General features: G+C 41.3%; 1 protein-coding gene across 4 annotated transcripts in view; it reads left to right on the top strand.

Annotated features, from left to right (window-relative positions):
* The window catches only part of pde4d (phosphodiesterase 4D, cAMP-specific), a 196,192-nt gene that overhangs the window by 118,109 nt on the left and 58,443 nt on the right, over positions 1-19,640 (top strand). For 2 of the 4 annotated variants that reach the window (XM_077222815.1, XM_077222812.1), the window contains exon 1: positions 12,831-13,019. The exons of the other annotated variants lie outside the window; for them this stretch is intronic. Coding sequence is in view for 1 of the 2 variants with exons in the window: in XM_077222812.1 (XP_077078927.1) it covers positions 12,880-13,019 (140 nt within the window). In the remaining variant the exon portion in view is untranslated. Of the gene's footprint in view, positions 1-12,830; positions 13,020-19,640 lie in introns of those variants that run through there. 4 annotated transcript variants of the gene reach the window in all.

The raw sequence follows: 19,640 nt of genomic DNA, 5'->3' as shown, positions 1-19,640 counted from the left end.
AGTATTTTAGTGAAGTAATTGTCATTCAGTTCAATTACACCTCCTTAGTAATTTCTGTTTATTTAGGGATGAGCCACATTTAGGGATGGGTATCATGAAGAAGGTATCAAGAATTCAATGGTTCTAGTTCCAATTCCACATGATTCCTGTCCCTCTATGGTTACATTAATGACTCTTAATATATTTAAGGAATACATATTTGGATAAATTAAATTCCGTTGCCAAATAACGAGATAATGAGATAATTTCAATAATAAATCAATTTAAAACAATTATTTTGTTTACGCATCTGTTTATGCAGACTTTTAATGGGTCTGTTGAGAATCAGCATAAATGTAATGTAATCCCCAATAATAGGGCATATATTATAAAACAATACTAAATGTGGTAGTATTAAGCAAAACAATATGGTTTCAGACAGTTATTTTCATAAAGTATTGACAAAATACATAATGTGGATGTTTAACTACACTCTGTCATGTGAACAACCATGCTTAATTGTAAGCTGCATGTGGTTGATTCACTAAAACGAACCGACTCATTAAAATCATATGTTCAACAAGTGGACTTTGTGTCACGGTATACTAATTCATTGCTTCCTTCTCGTCTCGTGTTGTTGTTGTTGCATGAAAGCACGTGTGTTGTGGGCGTGATTGAGTGTCATTCCTTGACTCGCTCCAGCTGATCATCATATCATCACCAGCTGCAGCCTATCTCATTTCACTATATATGCTCACAGTTTTCTCATCTCCATTGTCAGATCGTTTGTTGGATGTTCGATGTTCCAGTCTTGTGTTCCTGAGTCTCTCGTCGTGTGTTCCTGTGAAGTTCGTCTTGATTGTGGATTATCATCGGTTGTGGATTATCACCGTTTGTGGATTGTTCTTCGTCTGTCTTCACCGCACCACTTGGGATTCACCTCGCTGACCATCGACGTCCCTGGGTCACCAGTTCCACGCCCGTGTCTTTCTGTTTGCACTTCCTCATTCCCTTAATAAAGAGTTATTTACCTGCTATTGCTTCCTGTTATCCATTGAGTCATGACAGAACGATCTGACCCTACCATGGAAGCAGCGGGTACTTCATCGACCAGTTTGGAGGACTTTGTTCATCACAGTATGAGAAGAATGGACTCGCAGGAGAGGAATTTGAATGACACGGGCCGTGCGGTACAAGCTTTGGTGACGCAGGTGTCCGAGCTGACCCAGCAGATTCTACTTCTTCGAGTTCCCGCTGCGCCACCCACACCAGCCGTTCCCCTCATTCCACCGGAGAATCCGACGCACGCCGAACCACGCCTACCGGTTCCAGAGAGCTACGCGGGTGAGTCTGCATACTGTAGAGCATTCCTGACCAGATGTGCCATGCATTTTGCTCTACAGCCCAGAACATTTCAAAATGAGCAAACTAAAGTGGCGTTTGTGTTGACTTTACTAACCGGCAAAGCAGCGCTTTGGGGGACGGCGGTGTGGGAGAATCAAGATCCCTGCTGTGCCTCGTTCCTGACACTCTCCGCGGAGATGAAACGGGTATTCGATCGTGCCGTCGCGGGGAGAGAGGCCGCTAGGGTGCTGGCCGACCTCCGTCAAGGTGAGAGGTCGGTCTCGGATTTTTCGATCGAGTTCCGAACCCTGGCGGCCGAATGTCAGTGGAACGAGGAGGCGCAGTGGGACATGTTCCTGCATGGGTTGGCTGACCGCGTCCAGAGGGAGATCTACGCCCTGGACCTCCCAACGACTCTCAATGGCCTCATCGACCTGGCTCTACGGGTGGACGCGCGGCTGGCAAGGGTCGGGAGTAGAGCTTTGTCCACCCGTCCTACAGGAGGAGTCGAGGTACAACGGTCCAGCGGCAGGGACGCGGTCAGCCCAGTCTTCGATCACGAACCCATGCAGGTGGGTCGAGCTCGGCTTTCCCGGGAGGAGAAGGAGAGGCGGAGATCCCGGGGCCTTTGCCTATACTGTGGAGGCTCGGGACACTACGCTTACAACTGCCCGGTAAAAGGCCAAGCCCGATAGTAAGCATGAGGCTACTATCGGGTGGGATCTCCGCCCAGAAGACCTCATCCACATCTACTCTCCTTCCGGTAAGACTGAGATGGTCAGCTCACCAGCACGACGGTCGAGCACTTTTGGATTCCGGGGCTGAAGGTAACTTTATGGACAGCACTTTCGCACACAAATTTCAGATTCCCCTCAGACCACTCACACAAAGGATTTCAGTTCATGCACTTAACGGTCAAGAACTCCCCACCATTTCATTTACCACGGAAGACATCACCCTCATCACTTCAGGCAATCACTCCGAGACAATTTGTTTTTACATTCTGGATTCACCCCTGGCACCCATTGTTCTTGGACATCCCTGGCTCACCCGTCACAACCCCCGTGTGGACTGGCAACATAAAGCTATACTGGAGTGGAGCAAGGAATGTCATAAGTCTTGTCTCGTGTCTGCTTGTCCGTCTGTGCCTGTTTGTGTGTTTCAGGAGGAAGTAGGGGATTTGTCTAACGTGCCCGAGGAGTACCATGATCTGAAGGAAGTGTTCAGTAAGTCTCGTGCTGCTTCTCTTCCTCCTCATCGTCCCTATGACTGTGCCATAGATTTAATGCCAGGTAAGTCTCCGCCTAAAGGCAAGTTATACTCACTTTCTGTTCCTGAAAGGGAGGCTATGGAGAAATATATTTCTGATTCTCTGGCAACCAAGCTCATCCGCCCTTCCTCTTCTCCAGCGGGGGCGGGGTTCTTTTTCGTGGGGAAGAAGGACGGGTCTCTGCGACCTTGTATTGATTACCGGGGGTTGAATAACATCACGGTAAAGAATACTTATCCTTTGCCGTTGATGTCTTCAGCTTTCGAGAGGTTGCAGGGAGCGTCCATCTTCACGAAATTGGACTTGCGTAACGCTTATCATTTGGTTCGTATCAGGGAGGGGGATGAGTGGAAGACTGCTTTTAACACCCCCAGGGGGCACTTTGAATATTTGGTCATGCCTTTCGGGCTGTCCAACTCCCCAGCAGTCTTCCAGGCACTGGTCAATGACGTGTTGCGAGACATGATTGACCAGTTCATATATGTTTACCTGGATGACATATTGATATTTTCCTCGTCTCTCCAGGAACATGTGCAACACGTCCGACGAGTGCTTCAGAGGTTGTTAGAGAATGGGCTTTTTGTCAAGGCGGAGAAATGCGATTTTCATGCACAGTCTGTTCCTTTCCTAGGATACATCATCTCGTCTGAGGGAATGCGTGTGGACCCTGAGAAGGTTAAGGCTGTGGTAGAATGGCCAAGTCCAGATTCCCGTAAGGCCCTACAGAGGTTTCTGGGGTTCGCCAATTTCTATCGACGTTTTATTCGTAATTTCAGCCAACTAGCCGCGCCTCTGACTGCCTTGACCTCCCCCAGTACTCCGTTCAGGTGGTCAGATACAGCCGAGGCTGTATTTGCCAAACTCAAGAGCCGCTTTGTTTCAGCTCCCATCCTCGTTGCCCCTGATTATTCACGGCAGTTCGTGGTGGAGGTCGATGCGTCAGAGGTGGGGGTAGGAGCAGTCCTGTCCCAGCGTTCTCCCACAGACGACAGGATGCATCCTTGCGCGTTTTTTTCTCATCGCTTGTCCTCAGCCGAACGCAATTACGACATTGGTAACAGGGAGTTGTTGGCAGTCAAGTTAGCCTTGGAGGAATGGCGTCATTGGTTAGAGGGCTCGGGGGTACCCTTTATAGTCTGGACTGATCATAAGAATTTAGAGTACATCAGAACTGCCAAAAGATTGAACTCCAGGCAGGCTCGGTGGGCACTTTTTTTCGGTCGTTTTGATTTTTCTCTCTCGTACCGCCCGGGGTCCAAAAACATCAAACCCGACTCTTTATCTCGCATTTTTGATCCTTCCGAACGCCCGTCTACTCCCGAGTGCATTTTACCGGAGAGTCTATTTGTCTCCACACTCGTATGGGAGGTCGAATCGAAGGTCAAGACGGCCTTAGAAGGGGTAACGCCTCCGCCCGGGTGCCCACCGAATTGCTTATTCGTGCCGGAGGGATTAAGGTCTGACGTCATTCAGTGGGGTCATTGCTCCAACGTGGCTTGTCATCCAGGAGTTTATCGTACTAAATTTCTAGTCAAGCAACGATTCTGGTGGCCACTTATGGCTCGTGACATTCACAGTTTTGTTTTGGCTTGCTCGGTTTGTGCCACTGGTAAAACTTCCAATCGACCCCCAGATGGGCTCCTTCAACCGCTGCCAGTTCCTTCGAGACCCTGGTCCCATATCGCTCTCGATTTCATTACCGCCCTCCCACCCTCCCAGGGTAACACAGTCGTTTTGACCGTGGTGGACCGGTTCTCGAAGGCAGCTCATTTTATTCCCTTACCCAAATTACCCTCAGCTAAGGAGACAGCGTTGACAGTCATTGACCACGTCTTTCGTTTACATGGCCTCCCGATGGACGTGGTCTCTGACAGAGGACCCCAGTTTGTGTCCAAATTTTGGCAAGAATTTTGTAAATTACTGGGAGCGACGGTTAGTTTATCCTCAGGGTTTCATCCCCAGAGCAATGGACAAACCGAGAGAGCCAACCAAGATCTGGAAAGGGTGTTGCGATGTTTAGTCTCCAAGAATCCTTCCTCATGGAGCCAACAACTTTCCATGGTGGAGTACGCCCACAACACGTTACCAGTGTCGGCTACGGGCCTATCTCCGTTTGAATGTAGTTTAGGTTACCAGCCACCTATCTTTCCCAGTCTGGAATCCGAGGTCGCGGTTCCCTCCGCCCACGCTTTAATCCAGAGGTGTCACCGCACTTGGACTAGAGCCCGCAAGACTTTACTCCAAGTGGGGGCGCGCACCAAGGCTAAGGCCGATCGCCACCGGTCAAAGCCTCCCATATACGTCGTCGGTCAAAAAGTGTGGCTTTCTACTAAGAACATTCCTCTCCGTTCCGTCTCTAATAAGCTTGCTCCCAAATTTATTGGCCCGTTCTCTGTCACCAAGATCATTAGTCCGGTGGCAGTCCGCCTTAGTTTACCTCCAGCGTACAGGAGAATACATCCCGTTTTTCACGTTTCCAAAATTAAGCCCGTGTTTCATGCTCACATTAATCCGCCAGTCCCGGTTCCCCCCCCGCCGCGTCTCGTAAATGGGGACACCACCTATTCGGTTAATCGTATTCTGGATTCAAGGCGGAGGGGACGTGGATTTCAGTACTTGGTGGACTGGGAAGGTTACGGTCCGGAGGAGAGAAGTTGGGTACCTGCTAGAGACATTCTGGATCACTCTCTGATCGATGATTACAATCGACAGGTAAGGGAGTCTGAGAACGCCAGGAGGCGTCCTTAGGAGAAGGGGTACTGTCACGGTATACTAATTCATTGCTTCCTTCTCGTCTCGTGTTGTTGTTGTTGCATGAAAGCACGTGTGTTGTGGGCGTGATTGAGTGTCATTCCTTGACTCGCTCCAGCTGATCATCATATCATCACCAGCTGCAGCCTATCTCATTTCACTATATATGCTCACAGTTTTCTCATCTCCATTGTCAGATCGTTTGTTGGATGTTCGATGTTCCAGTCTTGTGTTCCTGAGTCTCTCGTCGTGTGTTCCTGTGAAGTTCGTCTTGATTGTGGATTATCATCGGTTGTGGATTATCACCGTTTGTGGATTGTTCTTCGTCTGTCTTCACCGCACCACTTGGGATTCACCTCGCTGACCATCGACGTCCCTGGGTCACCAGTTCCACGCCCGTGTCTTTCTGTTTGCACTTCCTCATTCCCTTAATAAAGAGTTATTTACCTGCTATTGCTTCCTGTTATCCATTGAGTCATGACACTTTGATTGTTTGCGCTGTTTTCGATTCACTAAAAAGAACAAGTTCGGAAGAGTCATTTGCTCAAAAATCAGACTACACTGGTTGCACTGCATGTTGTTAGATTCACTAAAGCGATTAGGTTAGGAGTGTTTTGTTCATTTGTAATCAAACTACATTGCTCACACTGTCTATTTTGCACTGTAGATTCAGTAGCTTTGTTTCGGCAATGATGAATAAGTCATTGAGGAATATGTGTTGATGTGGGTGATTTTTAGACCATGATATGTTGGAAAGCACATGGTGTGCACTGGCATTTGTATTTCTCTTAGGAACTTTACTGAAACCATGAAGTAGTTTATAGACTCCTATGAACCTTTAAAACCTGAGCTAAGAGTCAAATAGATCTCTCTGCGGTGATGATGCTTTTAAGGCCCTCTGTGCTGCCCTGCTTCAGTTTATGAAGTGCTTTTGTTTTAAAGGGGACCTATTATGCCCCTTTTTACACAATGTAATATAAGTCTCTGGAGTCTCCAGAATGTGTTTGTGAAGTTTCAGCTCAAATACCAAACAAATAATTTATTATACTTGTAAACTCGCGCTCGATCAGCCCAAGGTCCGGCATCCGACCAGCAAGGAAGGTCTCTACGTGTTATTGTCTTTTCTTGCAGCAAAGTATTTTTGATTAAATTCAATACATTTTCTCATGTTATTAACTCGTTATTTCATCTGACTCCATAAATGAAAAAGGTTTTAATGATATCCGTGCATCATTAAATGTGAGAGAATGTTTGACTATTCATTTTAACTGTAAATAATGTCAAAGTCAGTTAGAATAATCAAATGTAACAATTTATTATGTCAGGTAAATGTATCATAACAATTTCATAATCAGTTCAAAGATCAATACAATACAAAAACAAAATCAATACAAAACTTCAAATGCTCTTGAATAAAGAGGAGAAATGTTAACCCGACATTCAAGAAATACATGAAGCTGACAGTTTTGGCAACTCTCAGCCTCACGGGCTGATCTGAGGTACAGAAAAGGCCCTGATCTTTTTGCTGCATTCCATTATATATTCCATTATATATTGTAGCCAGAACTCATTTCAAATGTAAACATGAGTTCACAGAGGGAATTCACCTTAAACACTGTCCCAAACTTACTGGGGCAGAAGTTGATTTACATTGAACCATTTGCTATCAGTGGAAATTTGCATTGAGTTAACACCTTCTGACCATTTGTCTGTAAGACACACCCTTCTGTGTGCAAGATATTTCTAAACTATTAAGAACTTTATTACCTTTTGGTTTACTTCTTTGGGAATGGGACATTAGTACCAGTCGCACTGAGACATTTTAAAAGATACTAAACATGTATAAAACTGCATGATAATTGCTCACATTAAAACCATATATATTTTGGATTCATTTCAGATGATTTCAACATGAGGGAAAAGACGTGGGGGGAGAATGGGGGGTCAAGGTAAAAGATGTAGATTAGAATGATTCTGGGGTGAGACTTGCCCAGAATCTTATACTCTGCCCAGAATCTTATACTCGAATGCTGCACGAGAGTGAGTTCAGAGTGAGTTTCTGCAGGGTCCTTTGTCCACTCGAGGAGTGATCGTTCCTCAACTAGTTTTCCAGTCTTACAATAGCATGTCCAATTTGCCCCTATTTGGGTGAGAACAAAAACACGCCGTTTTCGTGTATATACCTTTTCCAGAAGAGGGCGGAGCCTTTATAGCTTGTTCTTCAGATATTCCGACAACAACATCAATCTCAAGCAGAGAATCTCAAGCAGCCAAAATATCATAAATTGTTAGTAATGGTCAGTAGCAGCGTTATATGTTCGAATCGAGGCCGGACACTGTTGGGGAGACTCAGGAAGAAGTTACAACTTTCAGAATGCAACAGGATGTTTCTGAATGGTTAGTTGATGAATTGATGTATTTGTTGTAGAGTAACATTGTACTTCATGTAACATTATTACATGTAACATTATTCAACTTATTGATTAGCATTTTCTGTCATGATCATCTATAAATTGTTGTACAGGTGCTCATGTGGGAACTGAAGAATATCTACAGAGCCAGATAATATATGGTGCATGGACATAGAACAGGTATCGCTTTGTTTAATTATGGTTATAATTTCTATAATCATCGTTAGCCACATTATCCATACAGCATGCCAACAAGCACTTTCAGAAACTTCATTAGGAAACATTTACAAAATATGAAGTGTGATACTTACTTGTTCTGGATGAAGTTTGCACAAACATCAAGAATTTACCTAATTTCTTAGCCACAAATTCATCTTCTGTGTCCTCAGTGGCTCAGGTGCCGGGAGTCTATGGAGACTCTTATGTTCATTGGTAAATCCAAAAACAGAAAATTTGTAATTTTAGAATTTTTTTCAATAGCCGCGTTTCCACTGTTGGGCCAAAAGCAGGCATGCTAGTGCGTGCCAGGGCCAGTCGCGTTTCCACTGTCACTTCCGGGGCTTGATCGGGCCTCCCTCAGGGACAATGGCCAGGGCTTTCTGGCCCGACGAATACCTTGGTCCAAAGCGGGCCAACTCGGGCTTGAGGAGTGGTTACGAACAGAAGCGGAGTGTACCTGAGTCTGGAGACGGCAGCGTCGGATGATTGTGTCAGCATTAAAGACTTTTAAAATAATTTACCTCAAAACTCACTTTCATGTTTGAATGCCTTCTGTTTGTTTCCTAATCCGATGTGGAATCTGATCACCGTATAAGGTAGAAATATTTTATGCGCGATGCAAAAGACTATGCACGCTAACCATTACCATAGTAAACATGGTAAATATGAACGCTTGAAGAAATCAGACAAATCATAAAAGCTATCAAAATCATGTTTTTATTTTATCTGTCGGTAGCCTACGTCTCATCTCTTTATACCGGACTATCATAAAATAAAGCAACTTTTATTTCCGGGAGCTTCCTCTTGTTTCTCTGACTGAAAATATAACGAAAATCCTGTAACTACCAAATAAACAGAAACAGACGCGACTGAATAAGTAAGTGTGTCCTCTTTCTTTTGTGAAATAGACCTAACGGTAGGCTAAACCACTTTATTTATTTGTGATTAATATGCAATTTTGACACAAATTAATTCATTATGATCAATGTATCTCTTTTTATTGTAAACCTTTGGTAAAACATCGATGCTTGGGTTTTAAATATTCAAGTAAACAACAAAAATGCCAGCAAATGGTCACTTTTATCATGTTTGTTTTGCGATCACCCTGTTTCCAGTGATTTCTTTCTGATTCGTTTTCTGATAAAACTTCCATTTGTTGGTGTAATTATGTGCTTGTGTGACTATTAGCTATTAGCCTGGCACGGCCTGTTTAAAGCCTTGACTCGCACTGGCCCGACAGTGGAAACTCTGCTAATAGGTTCTATAGCGAGGATATACTTTGGCAGACTATGTCGGGCTCACTCAGGGTGGGATTTATGCTAATAGGGTGGTGCAGTTATGACGTCACTTTGTATGCTAATAGGGTGGTGCAGTTATGACGTCACTTTGTACGCTAACCGGCATTTAACATCACTCTGGTTCCCTCGACAAAAACATAACGTTTATGTATCTTGAAGCCTAAATGTAGTCGCCAGAATTAAAAAGCTAAATTTAGGCTATAAACAAACTACACCACGGTCCGACAACTTCAATGTAGCCATCACTAAGCTTCTGACAACTCTTTCAGTTTTTATTTAAAAAAAGAACATTTATTTTATTTTCCCAGAAAAATTTAGAATAGTTTATAGAAGCACAGTTATAAGCATAATGAGCCTGTAAAAGTGCCTGAGCTTACCTGTTCGGTGTGATGTTTAATGTCCCTGACAACATCTTGTCCCATTTAGCCACTTGTTAGCAAACCGCCTTCTTCAAGACACGTAACAGCTTAAGAAAACCACAAGTGGGGTAATACTAATGTATTTTATGTCTTAGACCGCCAACCTTAATAGAATCCATTTAATCAAAAACTCATTGACATTTTGCTAACGTTTCCACATTTTGGCCTACAAATTTACATCATACCTGCACCACTCTATAGGGCAGATCGTCACCAGTGATGGGTGGGGCTTGTCCCTACTGTGACATCAGTGTATTTTCAGACACTGCTTCTGATTTATGGGTATCATAAGAATAGAGTGGGTGGATTTTTACCATTTTTGGCTGGTTGTTTACACACACTGTGGACACACATCAGTGTTCAAACACCATGTAAAAGTTAATTTTGCATAATAGGTCCCCTTTAATACTTCAGATGCTGCTATGTGATTCCTGGTGGCCCTGTTTGTGAAAATGAAATGTGTAAAGCAGTGTTGAAAGAAAGAGAAAGATCCCCCCATAGAGAGATAACATAAACATCAGACAGCGAGATAAGGGCTGCCGGCGCAATGCAGAAAGTCTATTTTGGGAGCTGGGTGAACGACTAGTGTGAGCAGCCCCAGTCAGACCCTCATTCAGGAGTCATAACGTCTCCCCCTCTCACTCTTCGGTGATCACACCCAATGCAAATACCAGAATGCATTTCATTTAGCTCACACTGTCAGTAAGTGCGTCAAATTAACAAGTGAATGAAGTGGAAATGGTGGAGATTGATAATGGTCACAGATCATGTGTAAAAAAGGAAAGAAGCTATTGCATAATACACTATAACCAGGTTGCAGTTCAGTGGTGCATCTAAAAATTTATGCTCTGTGGATTTTTAACACTAAAAGCTTTTATCCTAACGGATGTTATGCAATAAAAGTGTATAAAATGTGACTCCTAGCGTACCTGCTGTAAATGCATTTCAAGGGAAGAACAGTGAGATGATTTTAAGCAGTTTTATAAATCAGCACTTGACAGATATATTATGGCATTGAGCACTGAGCTAAAGCAGTGGTGGGTTGTGACCCGATAATGGGTGTAGGTCTATTATGTTAGGGTCGTGGACTGCAGGGAGGAAAAACAATTATATTATCATGCATAATTAGATTTAAAAAAAAGAAGCTTATGAAGATGTAAAACATTGTTTGTCCTGACCGCGCTTTGTGGTGAATTATGCAGAGAGCATAAAACCAGCAATAAACACATCATTGATATATATTATGCAATATTCTGTGCAGTTTGTACGTATGTTCAGGAGCATAATGCATTAGTTGGCAGAGTGTTTGTTTCATATGTTAGGCTTTCAAATCACACTTTGGCTATTGTTTGTGCAAAATTGTCAAATTTACAATTAAGAAAGAGTGACATTCATTTTATTGTTGCTGTTCAGAAGATGCTTATTGTGGCTATGTGCAGTTCAGGATAATACTAATACTTTTTTTTTTTTAGAGTTTAAGCACTTTTTTGTTTGCTTTTGTTCATTAAACTATGGTTGGCCACTTGATGTTGATGGCCAATGTTAAATCAGTTGAGAACCATTATGTTAAAACAAGAGTGCAGGTTTTGGTACTTAAATTCTATAATGACTAGCACAATTGTGCTATGTTGTGATTTACCAAAAACTCCTTCCAGAAATATTCCAGGATTTCCTGGAAACATCATAAGTTATTACTTCTACGAGTCTGTTTTTGGACTTTCTGCGCAAGGGAGATCTCTGGCTTCTAGTATTAATGAAACATACATTACATGAGAGTTTAGGTCATGCATAGACTATCTTGTCTCTTTTAATTTAAATCTATATTGATTCACATTGGCCCATGACAACCTCTATGCGAACACACTTGAATTGACGTCTTATTAAAAGTGCGGGGGACACTTCCCCTGCATATTCTATGCCCATGTGTGTCTGTGTGGGTATATGATAAAGAGAAAGAGAAATCAGATCATGAGTGTCTTCTTGTCGCTGTTGCCTTGTTGTCTTTCCCTCTCAGTTTGAGGCGTCATTTTTTGTGTTAAAAAGCTAAAGAGTACAGCTTGCACTGACAGAATCGATACGCTTTATTGCTGGAACGAAGAGGGCTCTCGTTATGGGGTTGAAGAGGATGACCACATGCCGACAGGGAAAGAGATCTACGCAAGAACAGTAGTCTCACTCGGTCCTGCAATGTGTTTTCCTCCCCCACAAACACATACACGCTCATAAACCAGGGATGTTTTGTCCAAGGGAGACGTTGCCTATGCAACAAAAATCAGATAAGAAAATGAGTTAGATGTGCAGAAATAAAACACAAATATTATGAAATATATGATCCGATAGTGTGAAAGTGAGGGGGTGACTATGAAATACATTTTTTTTCTTCCGTTGACTGCCCTGATGTCTCTCTTTAATTTAAAGAGAGAGTTCACCCAAAAATCAGTTACTCGCCCTCATGTAATTTCAAAACCTGTATGACTTTCTTCTGTGGAACACAAAAGAAAATATTTTGAACGTCAGTGGTGTCTTAGTTTGGCTGTACTGCTGAGAAACTTCCAAAATAAGTATTGAAAGCTAACATGAAAAAGAATAATAAGATTGTAGATCATGATCCTGCCTTAAAAAAAAAAAAGGCCTTATTGCCCACCCCTACCCTGTGGTATGCGAATGTCAGGCGTAAAATTCTCATACCAAGAAAACAAAAATAGACTTCAACAACTTTAATGTTCAGGAAAAAGGTGGATAAAGCTGATTGAACATTTATTAAAACACTGAAGGATTTAGGGCAGTGTACTTGCTGAACTCTACTGCCCTGCCCTCTGTAAAGCGAGAGGAAATATATCGCTGGCAACAGGAAAAAACAAAGACTTGATATCGTCATGTGGATAGGAAGGAGGAATGTGGCCAAGCGTTTTCCAGATAAACACAATGAACGTCAGACGGGAACAGCTCGACACACTCCGTCAGAGGCTGTTGTATTTGGACGTTATGGATGCCACTGTTCGTTTCAGGGTGATTTCATTTGTCTTCCCTTAAACACTTATTGGAATAGCTTGTTTTTGTCTTGTGTTATATATATTTTTATCAGCATTAAAGTGTGTCCAAGTAGTAGATGGAAGTATCCAAAACCAAACATGGCAAACAGGTACAGAGACAATATGGACACAGTTGTCACATAGTCTTTTCTCTCAATGAGAAGGATTCGTGGAGTGCTTGTTGAGAAACTCTTGAAAGTCTGTCATTCAATGAAGTCCGGCCGCAATCAGAGGGTTCGCGAGGAGAGAATGATACGCTTGAGCAGCCTTCCTCTCCGGAGGCACTCTTGGATATGGTGAGAGCTTCCTTTAGCATGTAATGTATGTATTTGTGTGTTTGTGTTTCTGGTGAAGCTGATTGACCGCTGGGGGAGTGGCGTCCACATTACAGCAATGTGTCAAGGAACATCCAGCGCTTTTCACATGCTAATTGTTTCAGTTGCGTCATATGCGATTGAGAGCACATGTCAGTTTGTTTGTGTGTGTGTGTGTGTGTGTGTGTGTGTGCCTGTTATTTGAACTGATGCTTTGTCGCAGGTCGCCGGGCTCTCATCCATCAGCTCTCGTCCATCAGCTTGCCATTCAGAGTAAATTTACTGTTTAATGGTGGACTCATTTCCTGCAGCTTCATCCAGCATTAAATGCTTGAGCAGGTTCACAGATGAGGGTGTATATCAAAAGCAGATTAGCAAGGGAGGTGGTTATAATTTCATCAGAATAGTTATTGTTGTGAGCCAATCGGAGCAGAACATCTGAGCAGCCAAAGATGATTATAGCAGTAGCTAATTTATTGTTCATAGTCTTAAGGGTGAGACACACTGTTCTTATTTATTTACTGTCCATAATTATTTTAACACACACACACACACACACACACACACACACACACACACACACACACACACACACACACACACACACACACACACACACACACACACACACACACACACACACACACACACACTTATTTCGTTCAAAAGTTTGAGGTCAGTAAGACTTTTTTTACGATATTAAAAGTCTCTTAATCTCATCAAGGCTGCATTTATTTGATCAAAAATACAAAAATACAGTTGTGAAATATTACCATTTAAAATAACATTTTTATTTTATTTTAATATATTTCAAAATGTAATTTATTTCTGTGATGGGAAAGCTGAATTTTCAGCATCATTACAGTTACAGTTTTTAGTGTCACATGATCCTTCAGAAATCATTCTAATATGCTGATTTGACGCTCAATATTTTTTTTTTTTTATCGGTGTTAAAAACTGTTGTGCTGCCTAATATTTTTGTGGAAACCATGCATTCTTTTTCAGGATTCTTTGATAAACAAAGTTCAAAAGCATTTATTTGAAATGGACTTCTTTTGGTCACCTTTGATCAGTTTAATGTGTGTGAATAAAAGTAATTTTTATAATATTTTACTGATATTCGTCAAAACTTAACATGTTAAAGATTTTATGCACAAAACGTATAGACATTTAACTTGAGAAGGGAGTCACATATTTGACGAATTATGTCTTATGTATTCACTATTCATACAGCAATTTGTTTTATTACAAAAAAGTAAATATACAGCACTAGGCTATTTATTTTGGACTGAATGAAATAGATTTAATGTTTTTGATTTTTTGTGCCAAAAATCAATAACAAAAACAAACATTTAGAAAATGGCATTGGCTTCCGCTTCCTTTTCTCTCATATGACTGCTTCACAGCAACATTTTCATATTTCAAATACAGGGACAATTTTTTCTTAAATCACTGCAGGCCCATTACATAATCCCTGACCGTGGACTTGCCAAGGCTCTGATTTTCCCTGGAAATACAGGCGCTTGTGTAGCACTTCCCTTTAGCTCAGCAGAGGGGCTTGGCTGATAGATGCTTTATTGAATCTGCCGCTGGGCTCCTTGACAACAGTGAGGAACGAGTGGGTGTCTCGCTATTAGTTCACAATAAGAACACAGTGTCAGCACAGTCAGCGGGCGGCAATCAGCTCCATCCGTTGTTCCAGCCCCGTTGATGCGGGAAGAATAGCGCCTGAAGCGACTAGCATAGTTAGCGGCCTACCGATGCTAACCCGATTCATTGCTGCCGTCATATTTCCTGTACGTTTCAAAATCTCTCATGTCAGTGTGTGGGCTGCCACATTTCATACATGGATAGTCAGGCTTACACAATCTGTTAGTGCGACAGACGATAGCTTAACGGATGCGACGGGAACTTCAAATACTCCCTTTAAGGGACAAGGGGTTGCGTTACCAACCCAAATAACAGCATTGTTACTTTACGGCCAACTTTTGGCGTTGTTTACAACTAAACAACTAATTTTACGTTGTTTGTGCGATAGTTGTTTTTTAGACACACAAAGTTGTTCACATTAAGTCAAAAAACGGCATAATTGCAGGATTATTGTAATAATGCTAATAATTAGGGTTTGAAATTAACTTTTTCACTCACCGGCCAATTTGGCTACTAAATTTTCAAGTTACCGGCCATTCAGAACTTCTGCTAGCCAAAAGATTTAACTAAAAAATAACTACGTCACAGCTTTACATATATATATATATATATATATATATATACATACACACACACTATATAGGCCTATAGAAAATATATAATCAAATTTGGATTTCATACATTCATTTCATATTCAATCAAAATACTGTCATCCAGGCATTTCCACCCTTCCTCGTTCATCCTCATCCTTTTCACCAAAAATGTATTTTCCATGGCAGTTTCAAATGATTATTATTAAACAGCAAGCACAAACTATGCACGAGCGGCTGTCCGAATTCACTCACTCGTTTTCATTCACTTCTTCAAGTGGACGATATTAGTGGAGTAATGTAAGGAATAGTGAATAAGGGTATAGGAGACGATTTCGAACACAGCATCTGTCTTTTCTGTAAACCAAATGCTTTTTAAGCTTCAATGCAAATGAACAAGCACCCCGTTATTTGTTGCGTAGTGACGGGCATGTTCAAGTAAGCCATATATGCAGTTTCTGTGCAATATGCTATATTTAATATATCATGATGACTCACGAGTTGAGTATTTGCGCTAAATCTGCGCACATTTGGCTTACATGAACTTCGCCTGCAAAGTGAGTAAAAATAATAACAGCTAGTGATTGACAGCGTTACCCGCCACAGTTGTTTTTTACCCGCATTTGGTGGGTTGGCGGGTGTTAATTTCAAACCCTGCTAATAATGCTGCTGAGTTGTTGGCTTAATGGCATATTGTGAGCTCCCAGTTTGCACTTCAGTGTCTCTTTTAAGTTGCAATTCACGTAGCAATAGAGGTAATCCAGAAAACAGCTTGCTCAGGAACAAATAAGCTACAACCCCAACATTTTAAATGGACTTGAAATAATGAACGGGAACACTTCCAGTGTTCTCTTAGTTTTATGAGGAATAGTTTACTCAGAGCTCCCATCCATCCCCTGGCAAATATTGTTGCTTTTCCAAAGTGCCATCCGTTCTTGGAAGCATTGCCACCTGACTGTAAGAGCCAAGTCCTTCTACAAATGCAGGAGTGGGACTGGTGCCTTACATGTGTGAATACCATACCAAGAGCCTTTGTGTCGTAATTTAACATCTTAGGTGGTGAGAAATATTATGAGTGGGCAATATTAAAGTCTTTTATCATGATATGAGTAATTTTATTTCACAATAACGATATATGTGACCTGTGCTGGCAAAATGAGTCAGAAAGAGCAAATTCTCAAACATGAGGTCTTGTTCTACCAGAAAGTCTCGGGAGATAAAATTATGTAACAAAAGCATATATTTATCAACAGCTCAGCAAGCAAATATTTATAAAGTTCTTTGGCGTAGGCCCCGTCTGTAGCGCACAATCCGAGGGTAAAGGAATCTGCATTTCCTGCCTGAAGACGAAGGCAGGGGCGCAGCCGACCCCCCCTGGGAGGTATGGGAAGGGACCATCCTGGTGGTGGTGGGGAGGATGGAGGTAATTGTTTGCATCAGCATCTGCAAACTCAGACATGAGTAAGTACCAATCTTTTATACTGCAAGTATTAGAACATGAGTCTTCCTGTCAGAACTTGCGCTAAAGCTTTCATTTATTTTAAAAATATTATAAATTATGTATAATTGGTTGAAATCTGATCAAAAATTAACGAGCTACACCTGTTTGAAGTCGATAGAGTCAGCAAAGTCCATTTTGAAAAAAATCGAGTTAAAAGTTTTTTGAAGCTCCCAAAGCAAAATCACCTACAAACCATACCTTAAAAATCCCTGGTAGTAACACCAAATTTGGCAAACACCAAGTCAAACCCATATCTATAGTGAAAGTATATATTCAACTTTATTGAAAATATTTATACAGAATATTTAACATTGTTACCTGACTGATTTTTCTGCTTAGCAGTCAGTTTGAAAAGCGTGTCACTGGTTAAGGACTCCCCATGTACCAATCCATAGCAAAATTATCAAACAAAATATCAATAACAATGAATAACAAATAAGCTATCTCATGTTAACAATTTTATAAAAATGACTAAATTCTGTGAAATAATTATCCAGCATGGATGTGTGGCCAGTGACCAACAGAGTTGCAGTGGCAAAGCTCATTTTAATACAGTCATGACAGTTTCATATTGTGCCCATGCCCAACCATTGTTAAACAATCACCTTGTTTTGATGGTGGCACATTATCACTGAAGTTGTCATTAATAAGTTTAACAAAATGTTCCATGTTAATTACGTCAAGACTCGCCGACCGCAGTGCATTTAAAGCAGACACCAAGTGTGCACTCTCACTATCATCCTTATCCAGTGCATTATATTATTTGTAAAGAAAGACTGCGTGCCTGCGCACATATGCATTCAAACGTGCATGCCTATAGACTAAACACGTAATTCGTATGTGCATGCCCTCACCGTTTTCACAGATTCACGTTTAGAGATGATCACGGTATCTTTTTCAAAACTCGTTTTCAAAAACTTGAACTTTGAAACCTAATTTGCATTCTCAACACCACCAAAACGGCGTTGTCATGTAAATGAAAAAAAAAAAAAGTTTTCTGTTTTCAGTTGAAAACGGTGTTGTGTAAGTTGCCCCTAAGTTAATAACTAATGATTTTTACAACGGAGATTAATAAATCAAAAACTTACTTAAGATAAACAATGACTTTCTTCTAGAGCTGCTATAAAGCCAAAACTATCTTTGTTGCATTAATTTCCTATTATCACTGTAAAGATGCTTTGAAAATCTGTATTGTAAAAAGCACTATATAAATGGTGATTTGACTTGATGTGAGTACAAAACAGGCATATATCACCAAATATTACGTTAAAAGCTTAAAAGCCTTGTCTACTTTTCATGTTTTTTAGAGGATGGGCGCTTCCATGATACAACAATGTGCCACCGCGTGGGGTGTTATGAATAATCACCGAAGGAGTTATTGCGACTGGTTAGCAACAAGCTTGTTTTGTTTACATCAGCGTGAATTGAAAATCACATTTTATTGGTTCAAACCCATGCCATCGAAAATTCACTATGAACATTCACAAAGTTAGAATTACAAGAACTACACACACACACACACTGACACACACACACACACACACACACACACACAGAAAATCTGCGTGAATTGAAAATCACATTTTATTGGTTCAAACCCATGCCATCGAAAATTCACTATGAAGATTCACAAAGTTAGAATTACAAGAATTACACACACACACACACACACACACACACACACACACACACACACACACACACACACACACACACACACACACACACACACACACACACACACACACACACACACACACACACACACACACAGAAAATCTGTTTTGAACTCCCATTCAAACATTTCATAAGTCTGTATTGATCAGCACTTTCCTTTTTATAGTAAGTATACCTCACTAAACAGCACAATTCACATGAAATCGAGATCTTTCCTGCCTGAATGATATACTGTACATATATGCCATATCACAGGACCAGTTGTACACTTTTGATGAAATTTAATATATGTTGCAGTGATGTACAGTGGTGGTCAGAATTATTTTCCCCCTTGGTAAATATGATCAAAGATGGCTGTAAAAATAAATCTGCATTGTTAATCCTTTTGATATTTTATTAAAACAAAAAGGGAAAATTCTAACCTTTTATTGAAGTAAAAGAATTGAAAGTGGGGGGAAAATCACATTATGAAATAAACTTTTTTTTTTCAAAACACATTGGGAACAATTATTTGCCCTTTTATTAAATACTTTTTGCAACCTCCTTTTTCCAAGATAACAGCTCCGAGTCTTCTCCTATAAGGCCTGATGAGTTTGGAGAACACCTGAAAAGAGATCAGAGACCATTCCTCCATACAGAATCTCTCCAGAATCACTCGTTTTCTATAGGGTTCAGGTCTGGGAACTGGGATGGCCATTGCAGATGCTTGGTTTTGTGCTCAGTGACCCATTTTCTTTTGATTTTGATGTTGGTTTTTAGATCACTGTCCTGTTGGAAGATGACAGCCTGTGCTAGAAATCTTATAAAGGGCCATGTTTGAAACCTCCAACAGGTCAGTGATCCAAAAACCAACATCAAAATCAAAACAAAAATGGGTAACTGAGCACAAAACCAAGCATCTGCAAAGCCCATCCCAGTCCCCTAAACTGAACCCTATAGAAAACGCGTGGATTGAACTGAAGAGAAGAAGCGCCAACATGAACTTCTGAATCTGCAGGATTTCTGGAGAGATTCTGTATGGAGGAATGGTCTCTTGTCAGGTGTTCTCCAAACTCATCAGGCACTATAGGAGAAGACTCAGAGCTGTTATCTTGGAAAAAGGAGGTTGCAAAAAGTAAAAGGGGGCAAATAATTGTTCCCAACTTGTTTTGGAGAAAAAACATTTATTTTATAATGGTTTCATTC

This window comes from Siphateles boraxobius, unplaced genomic scaffold, assembly GCF_051911475.1.
Source record: "Siphateles boraxobius isolate OS27281-9 unplaced genomic scaffold, OSU_SipBor_1 9, whole genome shotgun sequence".
NCBI classification, from domain to species: domain Eukaryota; kingdom Metazoa; phylum Chordata; class Actinopteri; order Cypriniformes; family Leuciscidae; genus Siphateles; species Siphateles boraxobius.
Note: the sequence above shows the minus strand (reverse complement) of the source record. Positions and strands in the feature narration are given on the sequence as shown.